Source organism: Lutzomyia longipalpis, chromosome 3 (genome assembly GCF_024334085.1).
Source record: "Lutzomyia longipalpis isolate SR_M1_2022 chromosome 3, ASM2433408v1".
Lineage (NCBI taxonomy): Eukaryota > Metazoa > Arthropoda > Insecta > Diptera > Psychodidae > Lutzomyia > Lutzomyia longipalpis.
This window is the reverse complement of record NC_074709.1, coordinates 3,317,129-3,329,716: the sequence shown is the minus strand read 5'-3', so window position 1 is coordinate 3,329,716 and position 12,588 is coordinate 3,317,129. Positions and strand designations below refer to the sequence as shown.

At 35.0% G+C, this 12,588-nt stretch overlaps 5 protein-coding genes across 12 annotated transcripts in view; all 5 read right to left on the bottom strand.

The window, feature by feature from the left end:
• LOC129794093 (GPI mannosyltransferase 3) overlaps nt 1–12,588 on the bottom strand; it is a 1,193,052-nt gene that overhangs the window by 32,549 nt on the left and 1,147,915 nt on the right. The window lies entirely within an intron of this gene.
• LOC129794120 (cytoplasmic tRNA 2-thiolation protein 1) overlaps nt 1–12,588 on the bottom strand; it is a 1,132,104-nt gene that overhangs the window by 32,549 nt on the left and 1,086,967 nt on the right. The window lies entirely within an intron of this gene.
• Nucleotides 1–12,588, bottom strand: part of LOC129794129 (plasma membrane ascorbate-dependent reductase CYBRD1) — a 1,128,201-nt gene that overhangs the window by 32,549 nt on the left and 1,083,064 nt on the right. The window lies entirely within an intron of this gene.
• LOC129794176 (cuticle protein 8-like) overlaps nt 1–12,588 on the bottom strand; it is a 500,748-nt gene that overhangs the window by 32,549 nt on the left and 455,611 nt on the right. The window lies entirely within an intron of this gene.
• Nucleotides 75–6,500, bottom strand: LOC129794066 (muscle M-line assembly protein unc-89-like). Of its 4 annotated transcripts, none has more exons than XM_055834655.1 (4): nt 6,080–6,500; nt 3,566–3,679; nt 3,395–3,447; nt 75–2,587 (listed from the first exon to the last, which is right to left on the bottom strand). In XM_055834655.1, exons 2-4 carry the CDS (start codon nt 3,650–3,652, stop codon nt 157–159), a joined length of 2,571 nt encoding a protein of 856 aa, XP_055690630.1. In that variant the 5' UTR covers nt 3,653–3,679; nt 6,080–6,500; the 3' UTR covers nt 75–156. The 4 variants fall into 4 exon arrangements, with proteins under 4 accessions (XP_055690630.1, XP_055690628.1, XP_055690629.1 ...); XM_055834653.1 differs by having other exon boundaries at nt 6,075–6,499; XM_055834654.1 differs by having other exon boundaries at nt 6,304–6,499.

Sequence of the window (12,588 nt, the reverse complement as noted above, 5' to 3'; positions counted from 1 at the left end):
TGTGAATAAAGTTTCCGTTCCAACAAGAAAATCCAGGAAAATGTGAAAATTCATTTAAAAAAATCCACGAAAAATGGAGTAAAATAGGAGGTAACTTTATTAATTATTGTTAAAGCATCGAAATATCGCATTTTTCTGTGTAAATCTATAAATTAATTAATCATTGTTGGGCACGGAATGTGCTCGATCTGCATGAGCTTCCCGTTTGAGGAACTTGAGGAGATTCGAATGATCCTCTTCCGTTGCCGTATCCTTGTCCCTCGCAACATTATCTGCACTCTTTGAGGGATGAAGATTGTCAAAGAATTCTCCTGATTCCGATCCGTGGCGCTTGTGATTGCCAAATGGATAGAGAGTTGTGGTGTCGTAGACAACGAAATCCGATCCTCGTCGTCCCTTTCGGGCTTCCTGCAGGAGAGTCTGAATTTTGGGATTAAGCGGGGAATCAATGTGTCTATCGAACCAATTGTTCACATCGTCAATACTCTCCCGACGACCACGTTCCTGGGCTATAGCCAGGAGTGTTTTGTTGGTAACTTGTTCTTTTGGGGTGTCTTCAATGAGGTCCGTGTAGTTGTCGTCACTGATACTCCCATTTGATGATCCTGACTGCCTTCGTTTGCGCTCTGGTTCCTTCTCGACTGTTATAGCTGGCACTTGGTTACTCTTCTCTTGATTACTGGACTCCTTGGTGATCCCATTGGTTAGAGATACAATCTCAAAATCCTCAAGACTATCAGCTTCAACTTCCAAGAAACTCTGGAAATCCTCAAGGATGGATTTATTATTTGCATAGATGTCTTCCAGAACACTCGAAATGGCATTCACATCAAATTCCGGATCCTGGAGAATTTTCTTGAGGCTATCTTCAGCCTTCTCCTGACTCACTTGATGACTAAGGGCATTCTCTTTGATTGGTGGAGTTGCGAAATCCTTCTTAGCTGGTGTGGAAGTTACAACTGGAGCAACAAAGTGATCCTCTTTGATCTCTCGATGTAGAGCCTGTGGAGGATTCTGGTGTGATGAATTCTCAATTAATTTGTCCGGAATCAAATCCGAGACACTTTTATAGAACTCCGTAATGGCATTTGCGGTCTCACTGATGTCCCCCAGTGATCCTCTTGGTTCCTTTGCCATCTCCTTAACTTCCTCCGTAATCTTTACTTCGGTATTTCCAATGCTGAACTTAGTTTTGCTGAGATCTTCATCGAGGATTGGATCAAGTTCAATGGAACTGGCATTGCTGATTTTCTTTGTCACGGAAACTTTGCGTTTTTCAAGCTTGGATTGAGGCTTAACGAGCTCTGACCCATCAGCACGGCTATGATCTTCGGGCAAATATTCCTGACTTATTTGGAACTCGTAGACTCTTCGTTTTATTTCACTCATAAGATCCTCTGGTACGAGTGATCCTGAGCTCTGACACTTCTGCAGTCGTTTTGGTTCAATTTTGGTCGACAATACCAAGTTGTTGGGCATTGATGGGATCTTCTTCAAGGGCTTCGGTTTAGGGGAGATTGGCGGTGCTTGAGATTGAGTTGCTCCTACCTCCAGGATTGTAACATTTTCGGGTGTTTTAACAGGACGTGGTGGAGGACTTGGAAGATCTTCTCGACTAATACTTCTCTTCTTCCTTGCCGGTTTCTCCACATCTGCTGCTACTTGTGTGATCTCTGTGGTATTTTCTGCTGTCGTATCATCGAGATTCTCAAGAGATTTCCGATACTTTGATAAATCCCTTTCAGGTTTCTTCGGTCCAGGTTCACCGGGAATTGATTTAAGTGTATCAGATTTATCAGAAGCTTCAGCAATTTCGTGTTTGTGGAAGTGTCGATGGTGCATGTGATCGTCATCATCACAAATATGCTTATTCGGCTTCCTTTTGGGAACAATAATTGGTTCTTCTACTGGAGTCCTTCCAGCATAGTGAGCTTCCTCTTCAGAATACCCATCGAGCATTGCCATGAGGAATTCAGCCTTCTTATCCAGGCTGTTTGTCTTGGTGACCTTTGCTTTTTCCTGCATCATAGCCTTCTCAACGGGCACTGCATTCTCCTCCACAAACTTCTCAATGGCATCCTTGGGTGCTTTCTTTTCCTCATTCGTCTGATCATCACTCACGTACTCATCGGAGAGGCAGTCTGAGAGATTCTCCCCGAAGAATTTATCTGACTTCTTATTGCCCACCCGTGGGAGAACCTTCCTGTCCAGCTCATTTGTTGGTGAATTTTCCTGACTGAAGTCTGCAAATCCCGTGCTGTCATAGCTTATGCTCTGCTTCAGTGGAACCCCAACATCGACACCCATCTCTCGCGGACGTGTGGCATTGTCAACGCTATCGCAGGAGAATCTTCGTGGTGTCTCAATCCCAAAGACATCCTTGAAGCCATTCTTAACCCTTCGCCCGTCGTGGCTGAGCATAGATGGACGCTTCTTCCTGGGTGGCGCTACAGGAGGAGTGGGATCCATGTCTGTACTTCCAGGAGCTTTGCTCTTCTGTTGAAGACTGTTTTCTTCGAGTTTTAGTGTTGAATTCCTAAATGCTTCAAGCTTTGTGGGCTGAGTTTGATGTGGTCGCGTTTCGTATCTGCAATGATTTTTTTTATATAGAAAAAGTTGGAAAATTACTAAAGAAAATCTTTAAAAAAAAACCTGAAAAATTCTTATGATGACTTTGGGCCCTAAAAGTTGTATCTTTCTTTCATCCTAAAACTCATGCTTTGTGCTTTTTCTTCATGCTCTTGCTTTGTGATTTTTCATGCAACATTTATAAGGAATACCAAATATAATAAATCTTCGTGCTATAAATAAATTACATAGTTATGTTTAGCAGTTGCAACGGCATTCCTTGTAATGAGTAAAAGAACTTCAAAGAAAATATATATTTACAAAAAATAGCTGACTGAGAGAATAAAAAAGAGAACGATTTGCAAAACCAAAAATTCTTGATTTATAGAAGAACGTGATCAAAACATATTGATTATGCTAAATCTGCGAGAATTTGAACGATCAAGAAACTCATCAATTTGCAGGAATGATTATCAACTTTTCCACTTATTCCCAAAATAAACTACATCGTAGTATAAACATTTTTGTTCGTATTTTATAAAAACAAAACATATCATTTAATTTTCATTGAAAGATATTTTTTTTATCAATTTTATTGGTTTTATTACAATCGTAAAAGTAAATTATGTAAATCTTTCGTTTTGATAGGAAATTCCAACCATGAAGAAGAAAATTAAACCTGCCACTAAATTGCATTTCTTGGTGTCTGTGTGCACCTAAAATATTCAACACCTTGTACCCATGTTGATCATGTTTTAAAAATAGGTAGTTAAAGGTTTCTTATTGTCGTGAAAATGTGAAGTTAATGAGAGTTTTATGATCTTACATGTGTTTATTCCAGGATTCTCCGTTTTTGCGGTTCATGGCATTTGGACAGAGCTAAAATTAGCAAAGAAGATTCAATTATATTGAGTGACGTGAGCTTTTCTCATTTGGGGGGCATTTATTTGCTGCGCTCTCTATAAATAGAGAGAGTACAAATTTGCAATATATTTACTTGAGCACATCGTCCAATAACTCTGTCAATGGGATTTTTGGAGTCACCCGCTCGATCAACACGCTCCTTGCACAGAATATTCCCCATCTTCTGCACAGTCGAGAATTACGTTGTCTGCAAAGGTGAGTCTTGATTTAAAATCTTGATAATTTTTTAACATCTTGCAGATTCTAATCTCAATTTTGAGCTACACATTTGGGCTTGACAAAGTCACAAAAGAACAAAAAAAAGGAGAGAATGTTTTTTTTTTGCTTTAAATGGGAACACGTTGAGTGATCAGGTACACAAGAAAATTGTTTTCTTATTTGCACTATAATGGTGACTTTGGGGAGGTGGTTGGTGGAAAAACGATGAGCAGAACAATTGGAAACAAGCTCTCTGGACATTCGAGTTTTCACTCTTGGTCGCGAAAATTTAATTATTATACCCAGTCTAATTTTATTCATCCACTTTTGCTTGTTTACAAGACTGCCCCGTACAAGCAAAAATCTCTTTCTTGCTGATTTCTTTTCAATAATAAAATGATTTTGCGAAGAAAACTCGAACAAAGGAGATTCAATTGGGAAAATTCATTGTATTTTCGCGGAATGGTAAAGTAGAAAAAAAAGAAAACCACGTGTTGACGCAAATGTTTTCAGCGCGCCGGTGGAAAGATCTCTGAACGCGCACCTTTTTGGTGGAATAACATTCTCGACCTTCGCGCATTATTTGAGATGTGTTTTTTTTAGTCACATTTTAGTATTTTCACGTAACTTTATGTCTATTTACATAGAGTACTGAACAGAGGAGATAATTCATTCTTATTTGCTTGTATTCTATTCACAAATTGCCACATAAAGTGCTGCACAAGTTTGACTATGAATGTTTAGAGTGTGTCACTTATTAGTTACGCTAGAAATGATTCTTTACAATTTATTTTTTTTGTATAAATACTGTGTCTTTGTTTTATTGTTCTTTGGTGTATTTGTACAATATTGTACTGAAAGTTTGGTTTTAAACTCGAATTTTGATTTCAATTCTAGATAGCTTTCGGCTTGCTGAGTATCTTCATCAGGGACTTCATGGAGAATAAGAAAAATTTGATTCTTTTAGCCAAAATATCTGATCAGGAATCTAATAAATAAAATTTGTTTGAATTAATGCGCGAACATTCAACGAAAGATGCGCAATGATGAAAAATGTGGGATTTTTGTTCGTGAAAATTTGATCCTTTGAGCCGAAGTCGAACCAACGATGGATCTACAAAGTTTACTGAATCCTACATTTAAAATTTAGAATAATCTGAGATTAAACTGGTTAAAATTAATAGAATATTGCAATTTGAAATGAAATTCTAACAATTATTTTACTGCGTATGCAAAATTGCTTTAGGGTATTTCATTTCATAAAAAACAAGTATATTGTAATCGTACGCATAATTAATTTTCATTCATGATAGATGATGCAGTGAAAATTTTTATCGTAAAAAATTAATGTTGAGAGAACAATGTGGGTTTGATAATACCTTTTACAATTTATTTTCCTGTACATTCTCTATTTTTTTCGTTATTTCTCACATTATTCTGTGTGTAAAAGTGCCAATGCGGATACCCTCGATATATTTCAGAGAAGCAACAAGAAAATTATTCATAAAATAGAGATTTTTTCGCAATATTTAGAGGACGTAACATGGGAATAGATTGACGATTAAATACAGTCAGGTCAAGAATTTTCATCATCATATAGAGATGACATCATTTTTACTCCATAGAATTCTTGTTTTCTTCTATCTAATAACAATTCTCTTAAGGCTTTGTAAATATTAGAAGTTTTGTTTATTATGAATTCTTGGGGGAACGATTAAAATTTTTTTTAGTATATGATTTTATCAACAAAGGAGAAGAATAGAGGCAAAACAGTTTGTCTGAATAGTGGTGCGCGGAAAAATTTACAGCTGGAAGATTGTTGTGCAAATGAATTCGTAAATTAACATTTTATATGAAAAAAACTCCATGATGATTGACCTCAAGAGTTCGGAAAAGTTGACCGTCAAATGAAATCAATTAAAACGGACTGTTTTTGATGATGCTGTCTGTTGGTCTGTTGTGAATTGCTATTGTGTCTGTATTTTATTTTATTTTCTCTTACTCGTCAATCACAGACTTGGCAAATAAGATTATGTCATGAATGATGATCACATACACAGAGTTTCGCAGCAAAAATATGCGATTTGCGGATGCTTGCGAGGTGTTTCAGGAAAACGAGCTTTTCACAATAGAAAAAAAAACATTTTTAGAATGCTGTTAGTTTGAAAAATTCTCCGTGCACGATGATTTTTTTTGTGATGGAAAATATATTTTCCATTTAAGTTGTGCGATTAAATGACAAATATTTTCAGCCATGTGATCATACTCTGGGGCATCACGACAAAATCCATGAAGCGTGATGATGCGACAGCAATATATATGAAGGGGGTGGTGAGGAGCGTACAAAATTTATAGCAAGCAAAATATACGCCACAGAAACTCACTGAACTTGAAAATAAATAGCAATTCGATGGATGTCCTCGCGTCGTTTAATTTGTCACTATACACAATATATTTTTGGGCTCTCACTTAATAATTTTTCCACTCCAACATTCACTCCGTTCTAATGCCACAAGATGATGTACTTTTGAGACACCCAAATGACCAAAATCGATTTAATTTATGCAAGTTGACTGCACTTTAATGCAGATTAGCCTCATTAGAGTTTAATACCTATTGGTGTTGTTTAAATAAGGCTATAAGTTTTTTTTTTCTCTCTTTTCTCTATTTCTCACTGCGTTGTTATTACAAAATGCGTGGTCAGAAAATTGTTTTCTTTACTTTTACAAGATTGCGAGGAAAATCACGAGATTTCTCTCGCCATTCGCAACGCAACTTCACTCACTGGAGTCACAGAAAATACTGGCGATTCCCCCTTGGGCTGGAGCCACAATTGTTTTGGTATTGGGGGGAATTCGCGCCTCTATAGAGAATATATTGTAGGTATATATGAAAGATCTCATGAGGAATATGCGGTGCGGTCGTAACACTGGACTTCTCCTATACATAAAGCTACTTTATTGTGAGGCGCGGGCTTATCATACATCAGTCGTCGTCAGAGTTGAAATGACCTTACGTAATAGATAAGAGATTGTTCCCATGGGATGAGAACAAACAATACAAAAAATATGATTTTTTTTGCATAAAATGCTTGATAAGAAATCGGCAGATGATTTCTGTATGTAAAAAATGTTCTTAAAGAGAACACAGAGATGAATAAAATAGAGCATACAAGGTTTTTTTTTTAATGACAATTGGTTTCATTTTAAATTAAAGAAAATACGCGAATTACTTTGAAAATGAACAAATAAGAATTAAGATTCGCGGAAAATCTTACAATCTAACATCTACAAATTGATTTCTAATTTTCATCTTCAACTCTGTCTACCTATAACAAACAACTTCCCATTCTCACTAGCACAGACTTATTGAGAAAAAAAATGCCGACGATGCTTGCAATTATCATAAATTTAAGCTATACTAGTATTCTCATCTAAGATAGTTTTCATCTTGTGTGGTGGATAAAATTGAAAATGTGTTCACACCAACACTTAATAGGCACGAAAAGCTAATTGTCTGACTCTTATTTTCAATAACTTCATTGTTGTACTTTTCTTCATCATCGATCTTTCATTGCAGATGGTACTTATATTGTTTGTTTGCAACTACGCACCAAAAAAACCATGGCACCAATTATGGCCAGACGAGATGATGGTAGAAGGTGTGAAGAACGCAAGAGATGAAAATCTGGAGGCGAATACTGATGATGGAGTGACTTGAGATACGTTTGGAAGTCTTCCAATCTTCCCGAAATGGCTGTAAGGTGGGTGTTTTTCTCATATTGCTATGCATGGGATTATTTCCAAATAATTCTTTTCTTGCATAATATGATTTTTGTTAAAATTTAGGACACACTCTCACTTACTTTTTATTTCACCTTCAACTCTATGCGAGAGTAAAAATTTTCTTTCTTGTAGGTGAGAGTGTTTTTGCTGCAACATTTTTTTTCCACGGCAATTTTATCTTTTGTTGTTCTACACGAATTCTCGGTCGTGAAGATAAGAAAAACGCTGGGGTTTGTTTCAAAGAAGAAAAACTAAATAATTGCCATGTAGAATATACATATCTAAATTGTCAGTACATGGCGCGAGATTTTTATACTGGCATAGAAGGTCATTTTTGTGAAAATCGTGATTTATTCTTCATGTAATTGCATTCCTCTTCCTCCCTGCAATTAGGTGATTGTTTGTTACTAGCTACCATTTGCCAAACACACCTTTCAAGATGCAGGTTTCCTTCTCTTCATACGGAGGAAAATATGACTACATTTTCATTTTTCAATTATGTGTATACCAAACAAACTCTTTTATTAAAGCTAAAAGCAATTTACAGCTTTTTGTACAAAAAAAGCAATATGTATTTAAATGAGACATTCTTATACTAAAAGCCATGTTGGACTTATGTTGGGTGGCATGAAAAACAAGTTCGAATGAATGAATTTTCAGAATGACCAATATTTGAACCGTAATAAATAAAACGAATTCTTTTTTCCGCAGTGTGAGTCATAAAAGCTTTTAATTTATTGTAAAACCACCAACTTAAGAAACCCGAAATTCAACCAGATGTTATTTTAGACGAGCAACAGAAAGAACTATATAACTGCGATCGAAAATCTCTTCCATCTTTGTTACAATTCTTTTGCTGCTTCATGAAAATTGATAGAATTGCAAATTTAAGTTTTTTTTCCTTCAAAATAGTTCAACTACTGTTGCTTTATTTAATATTCCAACAATGTGTTTATGATTCGTGAGTTGAAGACGAGGTGTTGTGACCTACAATTGGATTTATGTACGTACATGTATGTTATATATAGGGATTTCTATAATACTTCATATTGACGTAAAGTCTACACAAAAGACTAGACAATAAATTCTCTAAAAGACACTACCCGCCCCGTGAAAAACGGATGAAAAATTCTTAAGCTTAAAAAAAAGAATTTTTCACAGATTTATTCTATTGAGAAAGATAAATTTAGCGTAAAAATATTAGGCCATAGTTATTTTTTACTTTTTGAAAAATAGATAATTTTATGTTTATTCGTATATTTATTACTCATTCAATTGTAAATTGTGTTTTTTTATGTAGATATTTTGCATTCATAGACAAATCACAGACATTCCTACGCCAACAGACGATATATAAACTACAAATGACGCAATAAAAATAACGCACATTTCTCTTGAATTTTCTTAAATGTTTTTCCACAAAACTCACTTCCTGACGCTTTTCCAATTGCGGCAAAAGTCTCTCAATGGAATGCATGACGTTGTAGCAAAGACGGAGGGTGGTTCTCCGCAACAACATATCAACAATACCGCGATAATTGATGATTTTCCCACTGTAAGGAAAATAGCACATAACACACATAGCTATATACCTATGATTTTCCCATCGCAACGCGGGCATGAGGTGAAGGCTGGCGCGCTTCTTCACACTATGGGAGCTTTTTCCCTCACCTTTCTGGATTGTATCGTGCGGCGCACGTTCTCAACTAGCAAAAGTTCTTTTTTGCATACATCATATACATATAATCCGCCTGTGTAATTTTATGTATATTGCTGAAGCGCAAACAACTGAATCAAAGTCACACGCCAGACCCAATCCAATAAGCTTTTAGAGACTTTTCACTCACAGTTTTCGCGTTAGTCTTGTGTGGAAAATCAAAAACATCACATCGCGGGGAATTTTCGCAAAATATAATCTTCACGCTCAACGGCACACATTTTCCTTCTATTTGTCAGTGATTATTTTCACTTTGAACTGTTCTGATGGTTTCATTTTATTAACGAAGAAAAAGAAGAAAAAATAGAACATCCAGTGATTTATCAAAGGACCTTATTCCATTGTCAAGAAAAGGAGTGATAATAACGTGGTGTGAAAAAAGTCCTTCAACAATGACTAGGTATATGAGCAAAAATTTTTATTTTTCAACCTCATTTTTGGAATTTATTTGTGTTTTGCTGCGGTGAAAAAATCGTGATGTCTTTCTTTCCGCAAAAGATGGTTGTGTGCACAGTTATGAACTTTTTATGTGCAAATTAAATCACATTAAAATAATATTTGATTTGGCAAAATAAAGAATGAAAAGAATATTTCCAAGCTTAACACACACGAGAGAATTAAGCAAAAAAAATATTTAACAGAAATATGCTAAATAAGGTAAATTCGTGTACCATTTAATTTAGTGAATCCGCTCAAATAATGATTTATATTATTATTGTGCAAAATAGTGGATTTGATTTGAAAGGATTTAAGAGGAAATGAAACGTATAGGGCCATTGATTAGTTTTCCCACTTTTGCCTAAAAATGTTCTCTTCACGTGAGAATAGGTAAAAAAAAAATGGGGATTCTTCTTTATCTGTGGAAAATTCGATTGACATGGTTGAGGAGAGGGTGAAATGGCGGAAAATTCGATGGATTTGTAGTTTAATAATAGCTACCCAAAAAGTGGAAATTACAAGGACGAACTCGCACGTAAAGTGCAGAGTGTCGATTGATGGATTGATGGTTTTTCAATTTTCCAGAACCAATAAAAGCCAAGATGGAAGAAAGAGAGGCACCATTAAATTGTTATGTTCACGCAATAAGTGGATATTTTTGTTGTCCAAAAATACACCAAACTGCTCTATTTTTTTTCCCTCTTTTATCGATGTTGGTCTAACAAGGAAATCACCCTGAATAGTTGTACATTACTTTCTTTACTAAAATGGCAAAAATGGTGCAGAAATATTGAAGTTGTACAATTCAAAAGTTTGCAGACTTGCAAAAAAATTTTCCTACCAGAAGAACATTGTGAAAATTTAACTTTTGGGTTTTCTTTTGGAAAGGTTTCTGCCTCCCTCGGTATTTTATGCTGTCACGTGTATTCAGTGGAAGGTAAAGTGGGCAAGAAATGTTTGAAAATAATTTTTGTAGAGTTGATGCGAAATTTTAAATAATAGATAAAGATTAGGTTTAAGTATTTCTCTAAAATGAAAAGGAGTTTATTCAATTTATTCACTTTTTTTTAAGCCAAACGCAACATGAAAGGAAACAATCGAGATGTTTAATCTTCTAGTAGATTTTGAACAAAAATATAGAAAATGACGTCACTATTTTTCCTTCTTTTTAAAGATGAAAAATAAACATACTTTGTCAAAAATCAAAAATTTTCAACATTTGCAAAATATCTGCTCTATTGGTATTTTCGCACCATTTATTCGTTTGATTTTTCCTCCCCACAATCAAATAAACTTTATCTAGAAAGAAACGGAATGAGAACAACTCTGATAAAAGGAATAAATTGTGACAAATTTTCTGCGCTATAAGAAAATCATTTATTTTCTTTTTCGCCTGCCACTCACCCCTTCCCGTAAAGTTTTCAAAGATCATGTGCCATAAGTTTTCTGGTAAATATACCTACATGTGTGATGACGACACTTGTGAAATCTCGTAGTATATTTGTATAAATAGATTTTCTATCTATTTTTTGCCATACGTGCGGTGCAGAAAAATTTATAAGTCACGGATAAAAGTGAATTGGGTATTTGTGAAAAAAAAAAAACATGTTAAATCATTCGGGCTTGAACTTCGATTAAACCCGCGTGACAAAGCCGCGACCTACCGCAAGAATTTAATGCAATAAAAATATTTTCAGACTCTTGGACAGATTTTCGTCTTTGAATTTTATTTCAAACACTAATTGTATGAAGTAAATATAGTTAAAGAGGTGAAGGACCGATAGAATGAAAATTAATTGGTTTTCATTTCTAAAAAGCGTGAGAATATTTTGATAGAACTTTTGTGCTATTTAGTGTGCGAGGACATGAGGACTTTATGGGGTGGTGTAGAAGGTGTGTGTGCCAGCCTATAAACATAGAAACTCATCGCCGGAAATTGCACTCTTAGGCGCTCTCGCCATGTATTTTCCGCACCTTTCCACTTTTATAAAGCACATCAAAGAAAATTTCAACTCTTCGAATTCCACTAAAGTGTAGAGAAAGTTTTCCAGAATTATTCTCTCTCTCTGCTATTTTACGTGATTTCCTTCCCCTACCCCTTATGAAAATTAGCAAACATATTTTAATGAAAAATAATTTTTCAAAATTATTGAAATATCTAAAACAGATAAATACAATTTCTACTTTAATTATATTTTACAATATTAACGATTTCGTTAGAAGGCTAGCAAAAAGTGATGTTAAACATGATAAATAAATTGAATTAGAGGCTCAAAGAGAGAGAGAAAATGGTCCATCATTAATCTATTGGAGTTAATATGTTACAAATTGAAATTCATGTTAATATTAAAAGTAAAATCGCAATGAAAAGGCAATGATCTCTTGTAAACACATTCATAACGCTTTGTAAACTTTCTTCTATATGCAAAAATTTTCAGACTCTTGCGGGTGTTTACAATTTTGTAAAATTTATCTACTGAAAGTCGGGTTTGAAGTCCCCAATTGCTGACCCAAATATATACATATAACCGCTCTAATATATTCATGTTGTATAGGTTGGATGTTATAGGAATTGAATAACGATGTATAAATATTTGCACATAGTTATTTCACCTTCTCACCTTGTCATTTGCCATGAAAGAGCGCGCGATGAGTTTATAAAAGGAGATCGCATGCGATTATGAGGGGGTGGTGGTTTATAGTTTGTGAAAAGAGGATTTTAGCACATTCAAACCCATAAGCGCATGCAATGAATTATATTTGAAAATTTATACTCTTAGTATACGCTATGTATGCTAAAATATACAAACCAGATGGATAACTTTCTGATTCCTATTTTTTTTTTAGAACATATCATGCACAGAGACAGGATCAATTTCTATTTTAATTCTTATGTAACTTTAAACACATTTTGTATTTACACGTGAAATTCTCGAGCGTGCTGGCTGACTAAAATTA

Coding starts and splice junctions, on each gene's coding strand:
- LOC129794066 (XM_055834655.1), bottom strand. CDS start 3,652: ATGGGGAATATTCTGTGCAAGGAGCGTGTTGATCGAGCGGGTGACTCC. Junction 3,448..3,565: donor TTATTGGACGATGTGCTCAA/GTAAATATATTG, acceptor TGCTAATTTTAG/CTCTGTCCAAATGCCATGAA. Junction 2,588..3,394: donor GAATCCTGGAATAAACACAT/GTAAGATCATAA, acceptor AAATCATTGCAG/ATACGAAACGCGACCACATC.